At 38.0% G+C, this 24,146-nt stretch overlaps 1 protein-coding gene across 1 annotated transcript; it reads right to left on the bottom strand.

Annotated features, from left to right (window-relative positions):
* Positions 1–10,503: 10,503 nt before the first annotated feature.
* On the bottom strand, positions 10,504–20,251 carry LOC126251877 (V-type proton ATPase subunit B). Its single transcript, XM_049952567.1, has 10 exons — positions 20,097–20,251; positions 19,709–19,863; positions 19,262–19,433; positions 13,827–13,966; positions 13,262–13,408; positions 12,957–13,136; positions 12,627–12,777; positions 11,911–12,098; positions 11,697–11,826; positions 10,504–11,368 (listed from the first exon to the last, which is right to left on the bottom strand). Exons 1-10 carry the CDS (start codon positions 20,185–20,187, stop codon positions 11,220–11,222), a joined length of 1,503 nt encoding a protein of 500 aa, XP_049808524.1. The 5' UTR covers positions 20,188–20,251; the 3' UTR covers positions 10,504–11,219.
* Positions 20,252–24,146: the final 3,895 nt, after the last annotated feature.

Raw genomic sequence — 24,146 nt, 5'->3', positions numbered from 1 at the left:
AGCGACCTTGACGGGTTAATGTATGGTATGGCATTATGGGAGGAAAGATAATTGGCCCCCATTTTATCGTTGGTAATCTAAATGTATGCTGATTTCCTACGTAATGTTCTACTGATGTTACTACAAGATGTTTCACTGCATGATAGAATGGCGATTTACTTCCAACTTGATGGATGTCCGGCACATAGCTTGCGTGCGGTTGAAGCGGTATTGAATAGCATATTTCACAGGTGCATTGGTCGTCGAAGCACCATACCATTGTCCGCATGTTCACTGGATCTGATGTCCCCGGATTTCTTTCTGTGGGGAAAGTTGAAGGATATTTGCTATTGTGATCTACCAACAACGCCTGACAACATGCGTCAGCACATTGTCAATGCATATGCGAACATTACGGAAGGCAAACTACTCGCTGTTGAGAGGAATATTGTTACACGTATTGCCAAATGCATTGAGGTTGACAGACATCATTTTGAGCATTTATTGCATTACTGTGGTATTTACAGGTAATCACGCTGTAACAGCACGCGTTATCAGAAATGATAAGCTCACAAAGGTACATGGATCTCATTGGAACAACCGAAATAAAATGTTCAAACGTACCTACATTCTGTATTTTAATTTAGAAACCTACCTATTACCAACTGTTCGTCTAAAACTTTGAGTCATTTATTTGTAACTATTACAGCACCATCTATCACAAAGCGAAAAAAGTGGTCCAACTAAAACATTCATATTTCTTTAAGTACTACACAAATATGTAATAAAAAATGGGGGTTCCTATTTAAAAAAATGCAGTTGATATCCGCTTGACCTATGGCAGCGCCACCTAGCGGGCAAACCATAGCGCCATCTGGTTTCCTCCTTCAAGCTAGACAAGTCTCATTCTTTGTAGTTTTTTCGTTTGACGCTTATTTCGTGAGATATTTGGCCCGGTCACGATCAATGGACCACCCTGTATATTAAAAATAGCTATTTCAGAATTTTGCTCCCCCCCCCCCCCTCCCTGCTCCTCTTGGAAAATTTTTTGTGTATGCTCATGAGGCACTGATAGATATTACTTTCCCCACAAGGTCGCCAAGGCTGTGCAAGCATTTGTTTCATCAGTAAACCAATCTGTCTCATAAACCAAAAATGCTAGTATATAATGCCAATTGAACAGTAAGTTTTTGCAAGATAATGCTGGGTACGACACTGATCAAAATGTGAAATTTCATCAGTGGCACTCAGCTGGAAGCTTGAGTGATCAGGGATATGGTAAAAAACTCAGATGTTGAATGTATTTTTCAAAAGTTTCCTAGACGAGTGATGAAAGTAGATCACTGTGTTCTATAATGTGACTCCTGGGGTTTCTCAGTGCTTTAGTGAAATCGTAGATTTCAGAAAAATTATGTGATGACACTTGTTTCCTTTCACTATAACTTGTTTGGTTGTCATCTACAGCCATATTTAGATCTTTGTTGTGGTGAAAGAACAGTTTCAGCACAGAGGTGCATGCCGTTTCATACAATGCTAGTGCCTCTGTGTTACTATGCTTCTTTGCCTCAACAATGATCTGGAGATGGCTGTATCACAACCAGGGCATGCTATAGAGAATATAAACCAGTGATTGTTGTATGAACCATTAAAGGATTATTCAATTTATCACTGATTTTATTCCATACAACATATGGTGACTTATGAAAAGGTTTTTCACTTCAAACTGATACTCTCTTTTTTGCTTACTTTTAATCCCGTTTCAGGATTTAAACTCCAAGGTCAAGTAATGACATTAGGGCTTTTGTTAATATTTGCTGGCCTGAGGATTTGGAGAGTACAGAATCTAAGAATACCTACATGCCACCATCCTCAATAATTTTAGGTACTATAATGTTATCAGATCATCATCTGGCACATAAATAGCAAGTTGCAAAAAGAAGGGTGCCAGAACCAACCCGTGTAGCAGTTTCTTTGTTGAGATATATCCATCGAGAGGATTCTGTGTAGAAAACTGATATTTATGCCAATATTTTAATCAACAACACATCAAGAACAGACTGAATGAAACTGAACTTCTAACAACACAGTAAAGATATGGTGCACAGTTAAGAATGCTACTCGCACGCACATGTGCACTGGGTCTGTGCACTAGCACCTGACGAACACGAGCAGCAGTCTAGCTCTGGTGAGTGGTGTGGGTAAGGAAGAGGCGTGGGTCAGAGAGAGGGACCGATAGCGAGACAGGTATGGGGAAACATGCTAGTTTTGCTTGAGGGAGTGTACGATCAGGGCTGCTAGGTGCGGATGCAGCAGTGGGGCCTCTATGCAGCGGAGAGGGGAGGGGGGGATAGAGATTGAGAAAGGACTATATACATGTGTTGGTCAGAGGGAAGGACTCTGTAGTACTGAAATGGAAGCAGGAAAGGGGATAGGCAGGAGGAGGACAGGGACTAGGGAAAGTCAGAGCTATGGGAACAAATGGTACATTGCACGGAGAGTTTCCACCTGTGCAGTTCATAAAATCTGGTTTGGATGGGAAGCATCCATATAGTACAGGTTATGAAACAGTCATTAAAGTCAAGTACATTGTGTTGGGTGGCATGTTCAGCAAATGGGTGGTCCACCTGTCTCTTGGCTACAGGTCAGCAGTGGCCATTCAGGCAGACAGACAGGCTGTCAGTTGTCATATCCATGTAGAATATGACAGAGTTATTGTTATTACATCCTAGTTTTTCCAATTGTTGATTTTGCTCAATGGAAAGATATTTCCAATGACAGATGTGGCTTACAGACACACAATGCCTTGATTAAATTGGGGAATTATGAAGTAACATCAGCGTTCAGTATCTTATCAATACTGGAAATTAACAACAGCTCATATAGCACAAAGATGGAAAAAAGAATTATTCTTTTCAAAGGCATAATTCGAGCATTCCTTTCAACCAGCTTATGAAAACCAAGAGAAACCCAAATTTGAATGAGGATTTGCACCCTAATTGTCTCAAATGTAAGTGAATTCTTAAGCTCTGTGCCACTTCAGTGTGGTCCAATAGTACAAGTCATGAGATATTTCTTGACAAAAATAGTAATTGCAGTAGAAAAAACTGCAATTTATATACAGCTGCTGCGAAAATGGCCACTAAAACAAACGTGTTAAAAATAGTAACTTCCATGTGCACAGACAACACACAAAAAATCTAGCACCCTGATTAATGGATCAGATGAGAAAAGAAGTAATAATGTTCAAACTGACACCAAGTTTCATTAAACTTTATCACAAAATGATCTTATCAGTGGAGAGCTGGACGACAGTTATATGAGTAAATTAGCTTGAAGAGTGATGCAAGTCGCATGTCAATCTACATCTCCTGGTGTTCTTTATTCTTAACTGTCATTAAGTAGTGTTCCTTGATTAGCTCAATGTTGCTTATGGTCTATTAATGTTGTGTCTGACAAGCTTTTACAGTTAAACACAAGATAAAACCGGTCATAAAACAGTGGCCAATCTATCTATCTATCTATATCCGAATCCCGCTCCAGCTACTGCCAGGTCGGGGTGCTGACGAGTCCTCTCCATTTGGCTCGGTCCTCCCACCACTTTTCTTCCTCCACTTGCTGCCAGGTCACACCTCTCCTTTCAACAGATATTCTCACTCCCATTTTCCACCGTGTTCTTGGGCGCCCTCTAGATCTTTTCCCATCCATCTTTAGTTCTTCCATAATTTTGGGGAGTCTCTGCCCATGCATCCTCTTAACATGCCCATACCATCTTAATCTCTTTCTTTCAATTTCTTCTCTCATACTTTTTTGTTTGAGGTCCTTTCTAATCTCTACATTCCTTACTCTGTCCATTCTTGTTTTTCCCTTAACTGCTCTGAGAAATTTCATTTCCCCTGCTTGCAGTCTGCTCCAGTCCCTTTCTGTCATTGTCCATGTTTCTCCACCATAGGTGACAATAGGGATGTAATAATTCTTATACATAAGGAGTTTTGCTCTTTCTGAAACTTCATTGTTCCAAATCAGATGTTTTATTGTTTGGTAGAAATTGCCTCCCTTCTGTAACCTCCTATTAATTTCGTTAGTTATTCTTCCATCCCTAGATATTTCCCTCCCTAAATAAGTGAAACTTTCTACCACTTTGAGGGGTTCTCTATTCAAGGTAATATTTCCGTTGATTCCTTTCTCCCTTCCAAATACCATTACTTCACTCTTATCTTTATTTATTTTTAATCCATACCTTTTCATTATTTCCTTCCACACATCAAGCTGTAACTGTACATCTACCTCTTTATCACCCCTTATTACCATATCATCTGCAAAAATCATCTTTTTGTCTTTTTCTTTTACTATATCTTTAACTGCCCTATTCATTCCCTCCATCACAACATTAAAAAGCACAGGAGATAGAATAATTCCTTGCTTAAGTCCTTGTCTTATTTCGAAGTATTCAGAGTTCCCCAATGGTGTTCTAATGGCCTCTGTACATTGTCTTTATAACATTAATGTATCCATCTTCTATATCTATCTTCTTCAGTTCTTCCCAGAGTCTTTCCCTGTCAACTGAGTCATATGCCTTTTCTATGTCTATAAAAACCATTATCATCCTTTTGTTATACTTCCAACTTTTTTCCATCAGTTGACGGATAGAAAATATCAGGTCGATCGTGCTCCTTCCTTTCCTAAACCCATGCTGTTCTTCACTCAGCTCCTTTTCTATCTTTTCACTTATTCGATTTAGTAAAATTCTTTCAAAAATCTTGGCTGTATGACTCATGAGGGTTATTCCTCTGTAGTTTTTACAAAGTCTTTTATTGCCTTTCTTGAAGATGGGAACAATGTCTCCTGTTCTCCAGTCGTCAGGTATTTTACTATTTCTCCACACACGTGATAGTACTCTATACAGCCACTGCATTCCCACTGGACCTGCTGCTCTTATGTCCACTGATACTTCATCAGGTCCTGGGGCTTTCCCCCCATTCATCTTCTTCACAGCTTTTTCCATTTCTTCCCGTGTAATTTGTCCTAATTCTGCTTCCCAACTTCTCTCAATTCCTTCATTATTTGTTGTTTCCTCATGTACCTGGCTCCTCAGCGTTTAACAGCTTCTTAAAATGTTCTTTCCAGAGATCTTTTATATTCCCTGGATCTTCAATAATGGTACCGTCCTATGTTTCCATCTTTACTGGTACTTCAGAAGCCTTCCTTTTATTTTTCATCGTTTTATAGAACATTTTCTTATTGCTTTTCACATCTTCAAGTTTTTTTGTAAACTCTTCCCATGCCTTTTTCTTTGCTGTTTCCACTATTTCTTTGCACTTCTTCTTTTCCTCTATATATCTTTTATGGTCTTCATCATTTTTTGTTTTCCACCATTTTCTCCATGCTCCATTTTTTCTACTAACTGCTTGGATTGTGGTATCATCCCAGCAACTTGTCTGTCTTATTTTTTCCTTTCCAGATGTTCTGCCACATACTTTTTGTGCTGCTTCGACTAAAGTGTCTTTGAATAAACTCCATTCTTTTTCTACATCGCAGAAAACTTCTTTTGGAAATTTTTGTGTTATTAATTCCCTGTACTTCTCAGCACATTCACTCTCCTTCAATTTCCAATCCCGTATCCTCATCACTTTCTTCTGTTTTCTATTTTTCACACACTGATTCATTTTCCATTGTCCCACCAGTAATCTATGGTCTCCATCTGCACTCACACTTGGAATTACCTTCACATTTGTTACTTTCTCTCCCCATTCCCTATCTACTAGAATATAATCAATTACACTCTTCGTTCTTCCATCCCAACTGTATCTGGTGATAACATGACTTTCTCTCTTCATAAACCAGCTGTTTGGCCAATGTAACGTAGAATTGTACTTAGACATACAGAGTAGCTCCAGTGTAGGTACTGATTATAGTTCTGGACAAATACTAGTGAGAACAGGATACAAGAAAGAGGAAAAGCCACAATCATAATAATGGCAATCAAGAAATATGACATCAACAGATGATGAAACAATGAATATCATTGATTGTGGATTAAAAGCAACATAAATTTATGCCAGACATTTGTTCAAATGGAAAACACAATTTCATGAAGTGTGAAATCCATTTTTGGCCTGAAAATGGTCCCTGCATGGAGAGATGGAAATATTCCTGTAACATAACCATCAAGGAGGAGAAGACAACTCTTTTAACTTATAGCATTTGTCTCAACAGGAGTCTGAACATTTGAAGATATTGAATATCCTGTAAAAGAAATGCCCACTACACAATCTATAGATAGATCTAGATCACAGAGAAAAATTTCTGTTATGAGGAGTTTGGGGAGCATACAAACATGGAGGAGAAACTGTCAGAATACCAGGTCAAACTATGCCTAATGACCCCATTCTTTCCATCCACAGTGAGCTGTAGACGATTTTTAAAAGCTTAGGCCCCTGGTAAGAAAACTTAGGTGCTTCCATAGAAGTTCTTCCTCTCCAACCATCCTCCAGTTATTTCCAAAAGTACACCAAAACACAGAGACTAACATCCTACATAAAAAAAAAAAAACACCAACCACTTCTGGGGATGTCTCAAATCAATTCCAAACCCTCTCCCACCTGAAGCCCTCCTTGTCACAAGCAATTTGATCTTGCTCTACATAAACATCCCCCACGCACATGGCCTCTCAACCCTGGAATGCTACCTCTGCCAATGGCCACCTGAAAGTCTTAGTATAGCTCTGACAGTTTCTATGACCTCTCAATGGAGCCAAGTGTTGATCCAGAAAATTTAGTTATGAATAAATTAGCAGCACTTACCGTTTAGGAGGCAGTTCAGCTGTGCATAAGTTTTGTTATAATTTGAAACTTACTTAGCTCTTAAAGTAAGTACATTATACTGGTACCTATGGCAGTTTGATGGCATCCCCATTGTAGTTTTAACACAATGGCAGCATGCATAGCAATGGATGTTTCACTGCTACGCCATACCAGGCGTGGCCAGGGCAGGACATAAGGCCCTGCTGTGATGGGAGGTGACCTTGTAACAGTCCATGTGCTAAACAAACCTACAGAGCCAAAAATCTGATTACAAACTGCACAAGTTGTGATAAAAAAAAAAAAATGGGAATTTTTTAACTACACTTGCTTTCTACATTTTGAATATTTAGTTTACTATTGACACTTGGAAAGGTTACAGCATTTTCGAGTGCTCAGAAAATTTTCACATTAAAAAAAGATGGTTCAAAGAATCTGCATTACATTTTGCTTGAAAAATGGAGTAAAGTGCAGCACTGCATTCGAATTACTGTCTGCAGCTTTTGGTGAATCTGCTATAAATACGAGAAGAGTTTACAAGTGGTATAAATGTTTCGAAGATGGTCGAGAAGACATTGAAGACAACCATCACCACAGACATCACAGCACAGGTTTGTTTTATTTATTATTTGGTAAGTTCCTACAGGACCAAATTGCTGAGGTCACTGGTTCCTAGGCTTACACAATACTTAATTTAACTTAAACTTAACTACACACACATCCATGTCCGAGGGAGGACTTGAACCTTCGACAGGGGGAGCTGCACGAACTGTGACTAGGTGCCTCAGACCGAGCAGCTACCCCATGCGGCCAGCACAGGGTTTCTTAAACATTTTCCATTGCACCCCCTTCTGAAACAAAAATTGTGACCCATTGCCCTATTTTTCTTTTCTTCTTCAACGCTTCTGTCTAATTATTTTATCTGTCAGTAACAAAGTGCATTAAACATCTTTTTAAACATTGTCATACATTAGTATTCAAAGGTAGTGAAAGTTAACAGTTACAACTAGTTTATAAATGACTATGGCTGTGTGTAATGTTATTGGAACTGAGCAAATGTGTGTATCTCACTACATATCTTTTTCTTAACAAATTAGTTAATTGTTTAATGTATCCATCTGTATTGCGTTCATTTCGAATGTTTCCATATTTGGAAGATCATGACACACAAATGATGATAGAACAACAGTCAACATTTAAATGTCCATTTAGAAATTGCTATATTCAAACTGGTGCTCAAGCATGTGGGACTTTCAGCAAATATGACTAACAAGGGGTTGGTTGGTTGATTTGAGGGAGGAGGCCAAACAGCAAGGTCATCAGTCCCGTTGGATTAGGGAAGGAAGTCTGCCGTGTCCTTTCAAAGGAACCGTCCCAGAATTTACCTGAAACAAATTTAGGCAAATCACAGAAAACCTAAATCAAGATGGCTGGACACGGGTTTGAACCTTCATCCTCCCAAATACGAGTCCAGTGCACCATCTTGCCCGGTATTAACATGGGATATTGAAGGTACGCAGAGAAAGGGAGCATAAATGTTCAGAGGTTGGTTTGACCCACGAGATAGTCACAGAGATGCTGAAGACACTGAACTGGCAAACTATCAAAGAGACATTAACTAACCTGAGAAAGCCTACTTACAAAGTTTCAATCACTGGCTTTAAATGACTCTAGGAATACAGTACAACCACTTACATGTCAATCCTGCATGGATCTTGACGAGATTAATTATAGCATGCTCAGAGCCATTTAAATAATGTTTCTTCTTGCTCTCCAAATGTGTATGGAAACAGGAAAACCAATAACTCTTACAATGTGATGTACCCTCTGCCATGCACTTCACAGTGGTTTGCAGATTATAAATGTAGAATCAGACTGTCGACTGGCAATGCACTTGAAAAGATCAAAAGAAATAACCAATTCCCTAATGCCAGAATTCTGGAGGCCAACTTCACATCTCTAATATGGAAGTTGATGAGAGGGAGATGAGTTTTGCACTTACAAATACCTATCCTGGTAACACGAAGCATCAGCAATACAGAAGAGTTACGTATATATTTGAAACAAATATCCATCATGCAAACTCGCCTTGAGGAATGGAACGAGACTCAGACTTGTGCCACAGCTATCAAACATTAGCAAGCTTCAAAGCAAATTATTTGGAACAAGGTCTCATCTAGAATTCAAATTGCAAGTGCGGTGTTACTTCTGTGATGTCACATGTTACCCAATGTCTGCCGAACCAATGAATAATTGCAGTAGTTTAAACCTTTTATTAGTTAGTCGAAAGCTGTTCGGAAGTTTTATTTTTTGCGCATGCAAACTAACACAGGTGGGCGTTGCGCATCTTCAAGGTGGGATGGCAACTGCAGTATTGCCAGAGTTAACACTGCTGGGAGTTGGGATTTTGTGTGTTTAGAATACTGGCTTTGAGAAGTGGGTCATGTCCCTCAGAAAAGGGCATTCTGTGACAGTGGCACTGATGTTACCGGAAAATGTAAGACAAGGATTTATCTGTCAAGTAGGTGGGTTTCTGTTGTTTCTCAAGCTGTCAACTGGAAATTTAGAATGAGAACAAACAATTATGTTATTTGTGATAAAATGTTAATTTGTAAGATTATTGTAATTGACTGCAAGAATGAATGTCACATTACTTGGAGAAGTACCACACTTATTTATAAAACTGGACCCTGTGCTGGGTCCGAGACTTCCAGCTTTTATTGTTAAACCTTAATTGTAAGCCAGAGCTTCATCCATGGTCAAGCACAAAGGTGAGCTTAGATCATAATATGAAATAACCATTCAAGAGAAAAAGCCAAGCTTCTACAAAAACTATGTATTAACATGAGAAACATACAATGTGAGGAACATATCTGTAGTAGAGAGGATTCCACCTTACTTCACTGCTGCAAAGGGTACATGTACTCAGTGACTATTGGGCTACAATGTATTTAGCATCACAGCAGTTCAATCCGAGTCAAGAATTTTCAGACATATACACTGAACCTTGGGAGTAGTGCACTGTGTATCCTGGGCAGAAGTCACTCTGAAGTATGTGTAACGGCAAATTCCCTGAGCAGTTCACTACCAGAAACCTAAAATCACAATTCTATTGCCACTGATGTGACAGAAGTCTACTCATTTTTTGGTGTCATCAATGTAGAATAATTCCATTTAACAGCAGAAGAAACTAACATTCAAATACTGACAAAAGTGGACATATTAAATCGATACAAATCTGAAGACTAAAGGTAAAATATCAATAATTGGGATCAGCCACGTATGATGTGTAACTGAGCTGTACGATGGAACAAAGCGAAGTTGCGACATTTAGCTCTTGCTAAAGATGAATAAAGGGGGCAAGCTAACTTTCATTACTGTACAAGACTTTGAAATAAAAACTGCAACTCAGTTGTGGATACACAAGCAAAGAGGTCAAAATTGATAAGACAGAATAAGACTTTCGAGATATTTTGCTAATGAACTGATCAATCACTGTTCAAATGGGTGATGAAATACCACATAACCATGCCAAGTTGATGAGCTGTCTGCTACTGGAATTATTTTGCCTTAAAAATTGCAGCTTTGAGTAGAATCCAAACAACCTAATGCCTGAATGAGTAGACTGCAGGTATTTCCCATTAATTTATGTTTTTAACACACTATTTTCAAAATCAATCTTCACTTGCACACCAATTTTTACTCTGACATTAAATTAAAGCACGAATCATGTTTATCTTATTTATTGACATCACAATATGTACAAATAAAATATTTTTATTAATCAAATTCTGAACAGGGCAAACCATCCACCCACAGTGAACACAAAAAAATACTGTGTAGGTATAATAATTTCTTTCATTGTACAATGTTCCCTTGTCTGTAGATTTTGGGCATATAAATACAATCACTCTAAAAAACTCAGTATCTTTTACCATTTTTACAACACATAAATACTGATGTTTATTACATATTAACATTTATATACATTTGTTCAGTAAGCCACATGTAAATGCAATGGAATGCTTAACATGAAGATTTATGATGGAGATCAAACAAGGCAATGGAAACTCATCCATCAAACTATGATGATGGCAGGTACTAACATCCCAAGGATCTGAAGGAGTATAGTATTGTCTTAATTTTTCAGCACGAGTAATTAATAGCTATCAACAACAATGCAATAAAATATCACATTTTTCCAAATGCACACAACAATGCTGAGACTTACTACATTTGTAAGGAAAAATGTAACTGGCATTTCTATTCTTGACATCTCATCTCATTGTACAGAATGATCTTTACTCCTGGCCACTTACAATTGAAATTAGTGGACCAAAGTTCCGTCTTACAGCAAAGTTCAATGTTCCCTACTCCCTCTACACAACCACCCTAAGATATTTTAAAACAGTGATGACAAGATGAATTCCAGACACCTTATATCTATTTAGTTTGTGGGTGTCGTGAATCACGTGGATAGAATTCTGCAAGTATTGCTGCTGGGATCCTCTTCAACATCTCCTTCGGGAAAATTCGTAGCAGTTGCCAACCAATATCCAATGACTCAAATACAGTACGATTTTCATAGTTACCTGTAAATAAACAGTTGTTACAAATGCTGTTCAGGACTGTAGCTAATAGAATGTTTTACATAATTTCAAATTGCATGGGGGTAAATGATCACCATATGCCATAATTATGGTTCACAGGCCAGTTTGTGGTAAACATTGATTTATGTTCATTATAAATTGTAGACACTGAAACCAACTGTTTCCTATATCATGAGTTCTGGAAGTGCAAATCAATCCACATTTCATTTGGCTCTCAGACACAAACTGAACAGGCACTTTTAAGATATCTATTTACAAACCAAAACCAGTAACTTTCATCCTTGTTAAACTAGCACTTTTTGAGTCTTACCTTGAGATATGAAATTTTTCTCAAATTTTGTGAGGAATTCAAGGTACAGAAGGTCATCAGGGGTAAGAGCTTCCTCACCAACAACAGCCTTCATTGCTTGCACATCTTTCCCAATTGCATAACAGGCATACTGCAAGAGACAATTAATGTAATTCTTTTTTTTCGACATAGATTACAGCAACCAGATAATTAAGACATTTTGTTGCTAACTGACCAGTTGGTTCGATACATCAGCATGGTCCTTGCGAGTCATGTTTTCGCCAATAGCCGACTTCATGAGACGACTAAGTGACGGCAACACATTGACTGGAGGATATATTTGTCTGTTGTGCAACTGACGATCTACGTATATTTGCCCTTCTGTGATGTATCCTGTCAGATCTGGGATAGGATGTGTAATATCTGTAACAAACGAAAGTTGCTTACCAGTTTTGCTAAAACAAGTGTACAAAAATGTGTGATTTCTGAACTTTGTCAAAAGAACAACTCTAAAATGACAAACAGTTACTAATTAATATTACAATTCTGCTTTTATTTAAGTTTGTTACTGAAGCTAGTGACTTATCTAGTTTCTCTTTGAATTCTAGTCATTTTTTTAACAGTGATTTAAGACATGAACTTGTTTTAAGGAAAAGGGAGAGTCAGCTGTATCCACTAGGAGCACTGAAACAAATGCTCTTTGAAATATCCCCTGTAACGCAGCAGCAACCAACAAGACAATTTTGGTTAAATAGGATGAACTTAAAATTGTCAAATCTTATCTATATAAATTGGGAAGCAAATACAAAGCTCTCAGTGACAAATCTAAAATAAATTCAGTGTATTCAGACACTAGAATCAACCATGTTCACTTCTTCAGATTTAATATCTTTAAAAGTTCAAATCTAACTCTGGAATTGTTTTTTTCTGTATAAATTGTATCATCCATACCATCATTAGGCATAGTTAGAATGGGTATCTGTGTAATGGAACCACTTCGACCTTCCACTCTCCCAGCTCTTTCGTATATGGTGGCAAGATCAGTGTACATGTAACCAGGGAAACCTCTTCGCCCCGGTACTTCCTCCCTAGCAGCTGAAACCTACAGAAAGGAAAGGAATTTTGTTAAATAGATCTCATGAGACAATTAAGTAAATAAGTCATACGCGGAAAATTACATGTTTTGTATAGTTCAATGTTTGTGAAAAATGTGTAAACTTGAGATATACAATGTCAAGTATTTATTATCAAACATTGTAAAACTGGCATCAACCATCTCACCTCTCGCAAAGCCTCAGCATATGAACTCATGTCAGTGAGAATAACCAGTACGTGTTTCTCACACTGATATGCTAGAAATTCAGCAGCTGTCAATGCAAGCCGGGGTGTGATGATACGTTCAATTGTTGGATCATTGGCCAAGTTCAAGAACAGACACACATTTTCCATAGAACCATTTTCCTGAAATATTTATTAATTTAGAGACCAGTAATAAAATTTGTTAAGTCAGAATATAAAGTGAAAATGATCACATGGAATGCTATTCAATACATTACACTTGCATAAAATTTACACATATACTGTACCTCGAAGTCTTGTTTGAAGAAACGAGCTGTCTCCATGTTAACACCCATAGCTGCAAATACAATAGCAAAGTTGTCCTCATGATCGTCCAGGACTGACTTCCCTGGGAGCTTAACAAGCCCAGCTTGACGACAGATCTGAGCAGCAATCTGCAGAGACGATAACAAGCATTATATATATATTTTTTTAATCTGGTGCATTATATTAACACACACACAAATCCTACTTTGAACAAAAGAATTGTTTTAATCCAATGAAAAGTTGATACGTGAACGTACCTGAACCCCACAATTTCAACTGCATTTGCCAGAGCACTGTTAGTTGTGTACTGTATTAGGAAGACTTAATTTGGTTTATGTCACTGCCTTACAAACTTTTTCCTTCTGGTGATGTCATTATGCTTCTCTCTCTCTCTCTCTCTCTCTCTCTCTCTCTCTCTCTCTCTCTCTCTCTCTCTCACACACACACACACACACACACACACACACACACACACACACACACACACACACACACCAAAATTAATAAATAAGCAGACAGTGTTACAAGATTCCTATTCCTACATACTTCATTGTGTGGCAGGCCAGCAGCAGAGAAGATTGGGATCTTTTGCCCACGGGCAATGGAATTCATCACATCAATGGCAGATATTCCTGTCTGGATCATTTCTTCAGGGTATATACGGGACCATGGATTAATAGGCTGACCTGAAATGTAGAGGAAAAAAAATTTAAAGCTCTGCAGTATGCTGAATATCTAAGCTATTAGATACAATCACTTCATCTCTCAAACAAATCTACCGCTGCACCCCCTCACAGATTCAGCCGACAGTACAAAATTCTATTTAAGCACTATATCAACTGTGGCAGTATGGAGGACAACAGAATCAGCCAAAACAGTACATACATAAGCTTACCTATCACATTTCCTAAACTTAAATCTGGTTGCATAATGAACTAAATACAGCATACTGAATACGTATGTGTGTGTAGGGAGGTGGCGGTGGGGGAGGGGGGGGGGGTGCAGGGAGAGGATGATAAGCATGTTGCCCAAAGTCTCAGTTGTTAAGCACTGTTTACGTTTCTGTTCATACTGAAATGGAATAATTCAGTGTTACATATAAATGGAATTACCATTAACACATCAATTCTGGGAACATGAGAAGATCTGTGTTAATGGAAATTTCCTAAAAGCTTAATAGTTGACTGTGTCTTTACACCTGCATGTACAAAAAAATTTCAGTGTTAAATGTCATTTGAAGGAGACCCTTCAAAGATCTAACAAAATATCAAAGTGATTTACATTTACAGAACATCTAAAGGGTAACTGCATCTGCAGTATTCCACACTTACTTGTGCCCAGCTTCCTACAGTTTTATCTGCAGATGTTAGAAGCTTCAGGCAAATTTTATAATTGTGAAAACCACAAAAGTATTCAGTGAAATTGTGCTTATGCCCAATACCAAAACTTATCTTTCTGGTTTCTTTCAATTTTCTAACTAAAATTTTAAGGGATATATCCATTCATTATTAGCATAGGCCAATTTATTACACCTTCCTTAAGTGAAAAGCATTTTATTTTCCTGAGTACTCAGCTCTACAGCTAAATCAGTACATTTTTCAAGACTTCAGACCTGCAGTATTCCATACAAGCATCCACTTTAAGTGATCAAAACAATTCCATTTAAGCTAATTACCGAGTTCCTTAACAGACAAAACTGAGCCTATTGCATTGTTTAACCTGCTATGAAATAGCACTATCTATTAAATGGAACAGGAAGAATGAAAATATAGCATTTCTATAATATTTTTAGTTTAATAACAATTCAGAAAGTATTATCCAATTTTATACTGACATATTAAAAATAAGACACTGTAACTAAGTTGCGTGTTAAAAGAGTGCACTGAAAAGTAATGCCACCTAATTGATATGAGCACTCAAATCACATTCCACATGCATATTATTCATGTCTATGTATCTGCAGCCCTCTGCAGCTAGAGGGGTTCAAATTGCAGTGTGTAACACAATGGTGTTTAAAGTAATTATGTCAGTGTGTGAGAAACAATGTGCTGTAATATAGTTTTGAATTTGAGGAATTTGTTCACTTATGGAGCATCCTCTCATTCTGCTTGACAGTAAATGACTATATATGAGCACCGAGGCACCTGAAAATTTGACAGCTTGGGCTCACTGTCACTGACCACCCTCCAAGTTCCAAATTGGCCCCACTCAAAGTTCATCTGCCCCAAAACGTAAAATACTTTTGAGGGCCTCACTCTGATGCCACTAAATTGGTGCAAGCAGAGGAAGTTCTGTCTCCATCAAGATTGACACACTACAGTGATGGAATCAACAAACTGGCCTCTCTTTGGGAGAAATGTGTTCATTGCCAGGGTGACTATGCTGAAAATTAAAGATGTAGAAGTGAAGAATAAAGAGGCCAAATGTTAATAACATGTTTTACTTAAAAAGCTTCAAGAGTTTACACTCAAGATTTCCGAGGCATTACTTTTCAGCATGCCCTCATACATATAAACGAAACCCAACTATAAGTAAGTTTTTTAAAACTTCCCGGGGAAGCAGCCTAAAACTGATTAATGTGTTCAAACTTTATACATAAAGTGGAAGAAAGAACCACTTAATACCCAATACAAAAGAAAAATACTCTAAATAATTATATTTAATTCCTACAGTTTTTCAGTACATGTAGGCTCTATTGACATTTATCCCCTGGATAAAACATACTGAAATTCTTGTCTTCATGAAACCTAAATCTAGTGATTTCAATGTGTCTTTCAGTGGCTAAAGTAAATTGTCCGTGCCACTTTTCCTGAGAAAGTGTCTACCTACAAAATGTCTATCAACGTCATTGAGCTTTTAAAACTCAATTCACCACATGTAACATGCTTAAGTAATATCGTTTCTTGGGTGGAACTTAACCCTAACAGTCAATGTACCAAATCAAAAAGTTTACATTTTAAACACATTAACGTTAACTACAACAACATTTGGAACAGAAGTTAGTGGTGGTTCCTAAACACACATCTTAAACTATTGCAAATTGCTGATTTGTGGACTTATAATTACTGTAAGATTTTTGCTTCTATCATCTTTTACCTATATCAATTTTCACTATTAGTATGATACACCCTGTGTGAAAAACTTCTCACTTTGGCAACACTGGTACTCTGCACTCACCATAAGCAGCTTGTATCAGTTGGGCTTTAAACCAGCCTTGGGTCTAGTAGTGGCTGCATGACATAAGTGTGCTGGACACAGCTTAAATCCTTAAGTTCCCTTTTCTCTTTAATTAGCACTCAAGGAAAAGTTCACATACTATTCATTATGTGAAATAAAGTAAAAAGAATGACATGGATATCACAATGCAAAACTTTGCAACATGTGTTTAAAGTAACATTTTATCAACCCATTTAATTTGGAAAATAATAAAAAGTATCAATAAGAAGGTGTTGGTTTCAGCCTGAAGGTTTGATGCAGCTCTTCAAGGTGTTTTAACATATATCTACAAAACTACTGCCCCAGCTAAAGAGAAATACTCAATATTGTCATCAGTTTTGTCCAATGATGGAGAAAACATGCAACATTGTTAACATGGTAACTTTAAGGTGATAAGAGTAGCAATTTTCTTCAAAAATGCTAAGCTTCAGTTCAGCGTGTCACCACAACCAGGTCTTTTGCTTCCACATTCATTGGCTTTGCCAACTAACCAAAGTAAGAAAATCTGCACCAGAAGGTGACACCAAACATCCATTTACATGTCAGTGGTCAAAGTCAACAATTAATATCTAATATTCCTCCTAGCCCACTACATACATACATTAGAACATGCTTAATGTACAAGCCTGATCACCCCTTACATTTTCCTCCATTACCAAAGTGAATTCCTTCACACCGCAATGCATCTTATCCACTGACTGTTTTACTGATGTGCCGCAAATCCATGTTTCCCAAGAGTCAATGCTGTATCTTTTTGTTGGTTAACCGAGACACCCATCTAATCTTCAGTATTTGTCTGTAACAACCTACTTCAAGATCATGTTACTTTCAAACTTGCCAGTACTGTTCATTGTTCATGTATCTTCTGCTACATGCTACACTCCAAACAAATACTTTCAGAAAATAATTGCTAGTGTTTGTATTGATGTTTGATGTTAAAAGAATACTAGATAGAAATTATTTGAAGTACTTTAGTGAATCCAGTTAACATGTTCCTAAGTAGATACAATCACTTCATCTCTCAAACAAGTCTACTGCTGCACCATCCCACAGACTACTAATGGTCAGAATTCAGTGTGCTAAGTTACTACAGATGGAGCACAACTTTAAAAGTATGACTAAGGAAATCAAACAGAACAGCAGTAAAGCGCATATTTCAAGTGACATTAAGAAATCACAGAAACTCTATACTTAACAGGCCAACACAGATTGCAGCTGTATTTCTTTCAATTACAATTACAGTGTGTCATATAGGGAGCTGAAGTTTTAACTGATCTGGGTATATTTGTGTAATATGTACCTGTACAAGTGAAAACCCACATCACTTAATGTTAACCTACACTAGACACAAAAGTTGGTTTCAACATCATATTATCAGTATAGTGTGAATATAAATATCAGGCTTCGCTACTGGTTAATTTGTTACCACAGTCAGATTTTCTGCTGTCACATTAGTTGGCTTTGCCAACTCACAACAAAACTGTCAGCTTCCAACCTAACCTAGACCTCAGGCTGCGCAACAGACCCGTCACACACGTTTGCTGAACATCACAGTAATTTACCATGCTTGGGCCTATTAGGGGTGGTATTCCACTGTCTTCTTCTGACCCACTGACTTGTTAAACTAGTTTTACACAAATCCTAAACCATGGCACTAATTGTTATTTCTTAGGGTTCCATGCCTTATCTGATAGCTTTGTTGCCCATCTGTCCGTCCTACTTAAGAACCCTTTTTATCAGCAATGGGTAGACATATCACATTCAAATTTATGCTGCATAAGGTCTACGGTCCCCTGTAGACGTAAAAGTTTTTAAGTAAATGCGATTAAAAGATACAGCCATTTATGCATAAAAGATATGGCCCTTTATGCCACACATTCTGACTCTAAAACCCACTCACAGAAACCTATAGCGTACCTCCCATCGACCTAGAATAATGAAATTTTGAGAAACAAAGTTTCACAGCATTGGTAAAAAAATCGAACTTGTTAAATTTTAATTATATCACTTATCTCTCGTCACTTGAACATACACTGCATTCATCATCCATCAAAAGCATAACAGATGAACATTACTGCATACTAACATACAATGTATGTAGGTAAGTGAAAAAGTTTTAATAAATTATCTCTCTTTACATATATATCTTCTTCTTCTTCTTCTTGTGTCTTTGTCCAATATTTATGCAGGGACGGTTGGCATGGTTATGGTCAGATTTGGCATGGTTAATTTAAGGGATGGCCGGATGCCCTTCCTGTCGCCACCCTGCTACGTGAATGATGCCCGACTGGGAATTGAACCCAGGACCCCGTGATCCAGAGGCAGCAACGCTAGCCACTAGACCACGAGCTGTAGATAACTTGCCCGTATCAATATCAAAACAGGTAAAAATCATTAAGATGATCTATTCCAAGGATGGGTGAACTACATAAATCCATAATGAAGTCTGTACCGAGCCCTCAGTCTGTGAGTCTTACCTGCACTTGACCAATTTCTTTTTCCACATTCAAGCTGTTGGCAGAGAAAGCATATGATCAACTGGCCCTGAACTCCAACTCTGACATTTATAATTATACTTACCCACTTGGCCTCACACTATTATTGTACACAAAGCTAAAATAATTTTATATTCAAAATGTTTCACAAAATTCAGGCAAGATTATACTGTCACACATCATCCATTCCATCGTTTTTTTTAAAGGCAAATCGCCTATCAAGTATTCAGATAATGAGTACCATTATACAAAATATTAAGCAAGTGTTACCCTGAATATCAAGGTAATCCTCAGCCAGAATAGGTGGTCCTTTATCAATGGGTTTCCCACTCCCATTGAATACTCTTCCCAACATATCTTCCGATACTGGTGTGCGCAGAATATCTCCTGTGAATTCACATAGTGTATTTTTGGCATCTATACCCGATGTGCCTTCAAAGACCTATAAAAGAAGAACAATGTTTAAAGAAATACACAAAAATTTCAGTAACACTCAGTGCACCATATACCTACACTTTGTCTATTGCAAGATTGCCCTATGTCGTTTCAACTGCCTCCCCCCCCCCCCCACCTCCCTCGCTAAAGGACATAGTTTTTTTTCCCCTTTTTAAAATAAATTATGCTGTTAACATTATATTTACGGAATTCTACCGAATAAGGCAGAACATTTGAAAAGTCTTGTAAAAGTTCATGAAAAACCTTACTTATCTAACGTACCTGCACAACGGCTTTGGATCCACTGACTTCCAAAACCTGCCCTGACCTGATGGTCCCATCTGCTAGTTTCAACTGCACTATTTCTGCAAACTTCGGAAACTTCACTTCATCAAGTATAACCAGTGGTCCATTGACACCAGATACAGTTTTATAAGCTGGAAAGATTTACAGGGCACTTGAAACACGAGAACTTGTAAAATACATAAATTGATGCAAGTAATCCTAATGACAGAATAAAATCTTAAACACGAAATAGTGAGCGGAACATCAGTCACCTGACCTCTTTCGGAGCTGCACATCGACCCGCCCACAAACTACGATCCTCCAAAACTTCCAATAAAGCATGATATTTAACGAAATTAACGTTACGAACGTTTTCGATACTTACTGAGGCGAGGCTGGGATATAAAATCTCTTGAAACTGCCAAAACATGTTCTTTATTCGCCTGATTAGGACTTATAACTTTGTTGTACGACATGATTCCCGTCTGCTTTCCCTGACCCTTCACGTGCCGTCACGTGATGAGTGTTGTATATATAATCTCTGGGTTGATGTAACCAGCGAGTATTATATTATGTAAAGTAATTGGAACTGCGAGCAGACTTCTCAGCAGCAGCTGGAGAGACTCGTTGTGACTACTTACATGAAGACTGAACAAAGCAGCGATCTGTCTGCTCAGATAAAAACAGTGTAGACTAATCGTAGCGTGTGAACTGGAAATCGCCGCAGTCTGGCGCGTGAAACGTGTTTGAGTCAGCTGTATGTTTCTTCACCGACCTAGTGTTTCTCCGTTGTGAGTTCACATTGAATTCTAAAAATGGCTCTGTGCTCTAAGATTAGGCTTAGTTGATTAATTTATTTAAATATATAGGAGTCATATATGTTCGTAGAAATTTAAGAACAAGAAATACAACGAGTGATATGACAGCTGCTTATAAATTAAAAAGCTGTAAAAGATTGCTAGTATACTCAGACAGGAAACAGAAAAATCCCCCTGGACTCAGAAGCAAAGTAAAAAATGTTTCATGTCGTCTCCTATAATTTATTAGAATACGCGGAGTTCCAAACACGTCCCAAAACGGAAAAAAGGTTATATGTCGCCTTATATTAACTAAACGGAACACTTTTTAAGTAGAATTGAAATCCTCTTTCTGGAAGTGTAAACGTTCGCCACTGAAATTACCATCATAGATCGGTAGATCGCGGGCCAGAAGCAGATTCCAGTCAGTTGTGTACTTGAAAATGGGTCAACAATCCCAAACAAAGGTGATACAAAATAATAAAATTTTATGAAACCAGGCAGAACAGTGTTTGAATTGGTCAGTACAATATACAATGTTTCACCAGGAACACACAGTTCAGTTAATTAAAGTTAATGGTAGCCTATCACAACTGAATTATTAAACAGCTGAAATAAATGTGAGAAGCATCGACTTGTGACAAAGATTTTTAGAGTATATTTTGTTCTTTGGTCTAGTGACCTAAATTTGCTGATGCCCATGTTTTCTTTTAGTTTTTTGGCAGTTCCTTGCTTACTTACCGTTGTCGAATACTGAATACAAAATCAGTTTTTTCGATTATGAGAGTATTAGTGCAATGTTACTGTGGGTATTATGGAAGATTCCTATAAAAGCTCGCCGAAACCGGCGTAGTATCCACTCTAGGAATGAAAGTACAAATCCTGGAATTCATACCAGAGAAACTAGAACTGCGGTTTGCGGTGTTAGATTTGGTGTTCACACAAAACGATGTTAACTAGGGAGTCACAAAGATTGCCATGGTAGTTAACAAATTAGGTGCCTGAGCAACTGCAGTTGCTTTGGACATAATATTAAAGCAACTCTCGCAACAGCAATATTCCTACTTGTGGAACATGTTAGCCAAATCTGTTAATCAGTGGGCCAATGCAGGCAACAAATATTGCAATCTGAACGTATCAGAGGTAGAACAACGTCGGAATTCTGGTGTCACTTGAAAAACATCGTCAAGGAAGAAGCATTTTCGGGTACAATATTACATCATGTTCAACTAACAAATCTATCATTACTAGTAAAACAGCTGTGGTCAAGTGTGAGAAAAGTGATATTAATTCTTTCCTGTCAGCAACAGACAAAGGTCATGAAATGTTGAAACAGGCAAACACTTTCGTGATGATTCAAGAAAGTAACGATGTCAGCTCACATGAGACTGCTGGTATGTGGCTTGAGCAGCCACAAAACATTAACAAACAGCTCCGAAGTCTAAAATGTTAAATGGACACACTTTAGAAGCAGTTACTGGTACTGACAGTAAACAAGTGGACTCACACCAGACAAATAAAGAAAACAGTTGCTCATTCTGTTAACAGAAATGGCCCAAGGGATGCAACCTCACATGATGAGCTGGTACTGCAGGCGTTTTGGCGTTTTCTGTTGTATCAGAATCCAGGCAGGAAGTATATATCTATTATGTAAACTACAGCATATCACAGTATACCATATTAAGGCAACACTCACCCAGCCAGTCTCTCAGTGACTACAGAGATTGGCACCCAATGTCTTTGTGCATGTTCCAAACGGCCTGCAGTATGTGCAACAGGCCGCACTAATCCACAAAAGTTCCAAGTCATAAACAAAGGAGCCATCATTAGTACAGGAAGCACTGCCTATCATATAACCAAAATTAACCAAAACAGCGCACTCAGAATTGGCCCAGTTATCAGCAACAAATCGACCACGGCCACACACACACTGCAAATCAAGCTTATCTGTTTACAACTTTATGCCATTTGTATTTTATTGTCTGACAAATAAACTGTTACAACCTTATCAATTAAGATTTAGATGTAAATACACTACCATACAAACAGAACGAAATTACACCAGTGGGCACACTTCTCCTCCTTATGGGGAATGTGAATTAAAAGTTGTCCTGGACTTCAGACGAAAGTTAAAATGGAGACTCATGCTAGGAAATATTATTGATCCTATATTTGGAGTAGATTTCATTCACCACCAAGGAATGGAAATAGAGCTCCATATGGCGCAGATCAAGACGGCCACTGAGGTGGACACAGGTGAAATAGACAAATGTATTATCAATACTGTCGTCACACCCAATAATTATGTTCTCCAGATGCCAGATAGAATGTAAAGCACAGCTTATGATGGTGCTCTATATTAAGGCAAAAATCACCCAGCCGGTCTGTCAATGGTTACGGAGATTGGCACCCATTTGCTTTCCTATCTCAAAAGCAGAATTTGAGAAAATGTTACAAAAGAGTATCATACATATATCCGACAGCCAATAGGCATGACCAATACATCTGGTGAAGAAAAAAGACATCTGGAGTTCCTGTGGAGATTACCATGATTTGAATGCACATACCATTCCCAACTGCTAACCATTCCTCAATATAAGGGGTTTCACCAATGTATTGGCCAAAGCTACAATTCTTAGCGTGATTGACTGTAAAAAATTTTATAAACTGATTCCAGTGTCAGAAGTAGACACCCATAAGTCTTTAATGATAACACCTTTAGTCTTTCTCAGTATATATACGAGCTACTCAGACTAAATATGCAGTGTGGTCATAGCAGCCTTTTGTAGAAGAAGTGCTATGAGGAATGAACTTCTCTTTTGTCTAACTGGACATCATTTTAGTGTTTATCTAGGCAGCAACATCACTTGAAAAACAACTCAGTGCAGTGTTTGACAGGATACAAAAAGACTGTTTGATAGTGAATGAAACAAAATGTATTCTGCACAAAGCAAGTAACATTCTTCAGCCATGCAATTTCTGCAGCCAATATTTCTCACTCAAAGAGAAGATAGTGGTCTTTACAAACAACTCACACCCAAAGGATTTTCAGCAGTTAAGAAGATTCCTAGGAATCGTTAACCTCTACTGCGAACACCTGCGTGGAACTCAAGGGATACAGGCGCCACTGACAGCAATAGTGACAGGTAACAACACCAGAAACCGACGCCCGTGCCACAGATGTCAGTGATGCAACACACCTTTGAGAAGATAAAAGCCAGCTTACAAAAAGTAGTTCACTTGTATGGCAATAGTGATAGATGCTAACCAACATGCTATTGGTACAGCTGTCCATCAGTATGCTAAGAAATGTTGGAAATCTTTTGATTTTTGTCCTGGAAACTGGCGGTGGCACATGACTGAGAGATGCATATGACTGAGAGATGCTGGCCATCTACGAAGCTTAGCATCAGCTCCACCCTTATCTGAAAACCAGACAATTTGTAGTCTGTACACATCATAAACCTATTACTTTTGCTTTTAAGAAATCCAAGGAGGGTTGTTCTCCATAATAATTGTGTCAACTAGAGTTCATTAGTCAATTAATGATGGACATAAGACACATAAATGGGCAGAAAACGATGTTACTGATTTTTTCTAGGGGATTGGTGCTGCCTCTTGTACAATATATTGCAGTT

This window comes from Schistocerca nitens, chromosome 4, assembly GCF_023898315.1.
Source record: "Schistocerca nitens isolate TAMUIC-IGC-003100 chromosome 4, iqSchNite1.1, whole genome shotgun sequence".
NCBI lineage: Eukaryota > Metazoa > Arthropoda > Insecta > Orthoptera > Acrididae > Schistocerca > Schistocerca nitens.
Note: the sequence above shows the minus strand (reverse complement) of the source record. Positions and strands in the feature narration are given on the sequence as shown.

What these genes read in the sequence shown, in the direction of transcription:
- LOC126251877 (XM_049952567.1), bottom strand. Translation starts at nt 20,187, where the DNA reads ATGTCGTACAACAAAGTTATAAGTCCTAATCAGGCGAATAAAGAACAT. An exon ending in GGATTACCTTGATATTCAGG is followed by an intron (nt 13,967 to 19,261) that starts GTAACACTTGCT and finishes TCTACATTTCAG; the next exon opens with GTCAGCCTATTAATCCATGG. An exon ending in TCTTCAAACAAGACTTCGAG is followed by an intron (nt 13,137 to 13,261) that starts GTACAGTATATG and finishes TAAATATTTCAG; the next exon opens with GAAAATGGTTCTATGGAAAA.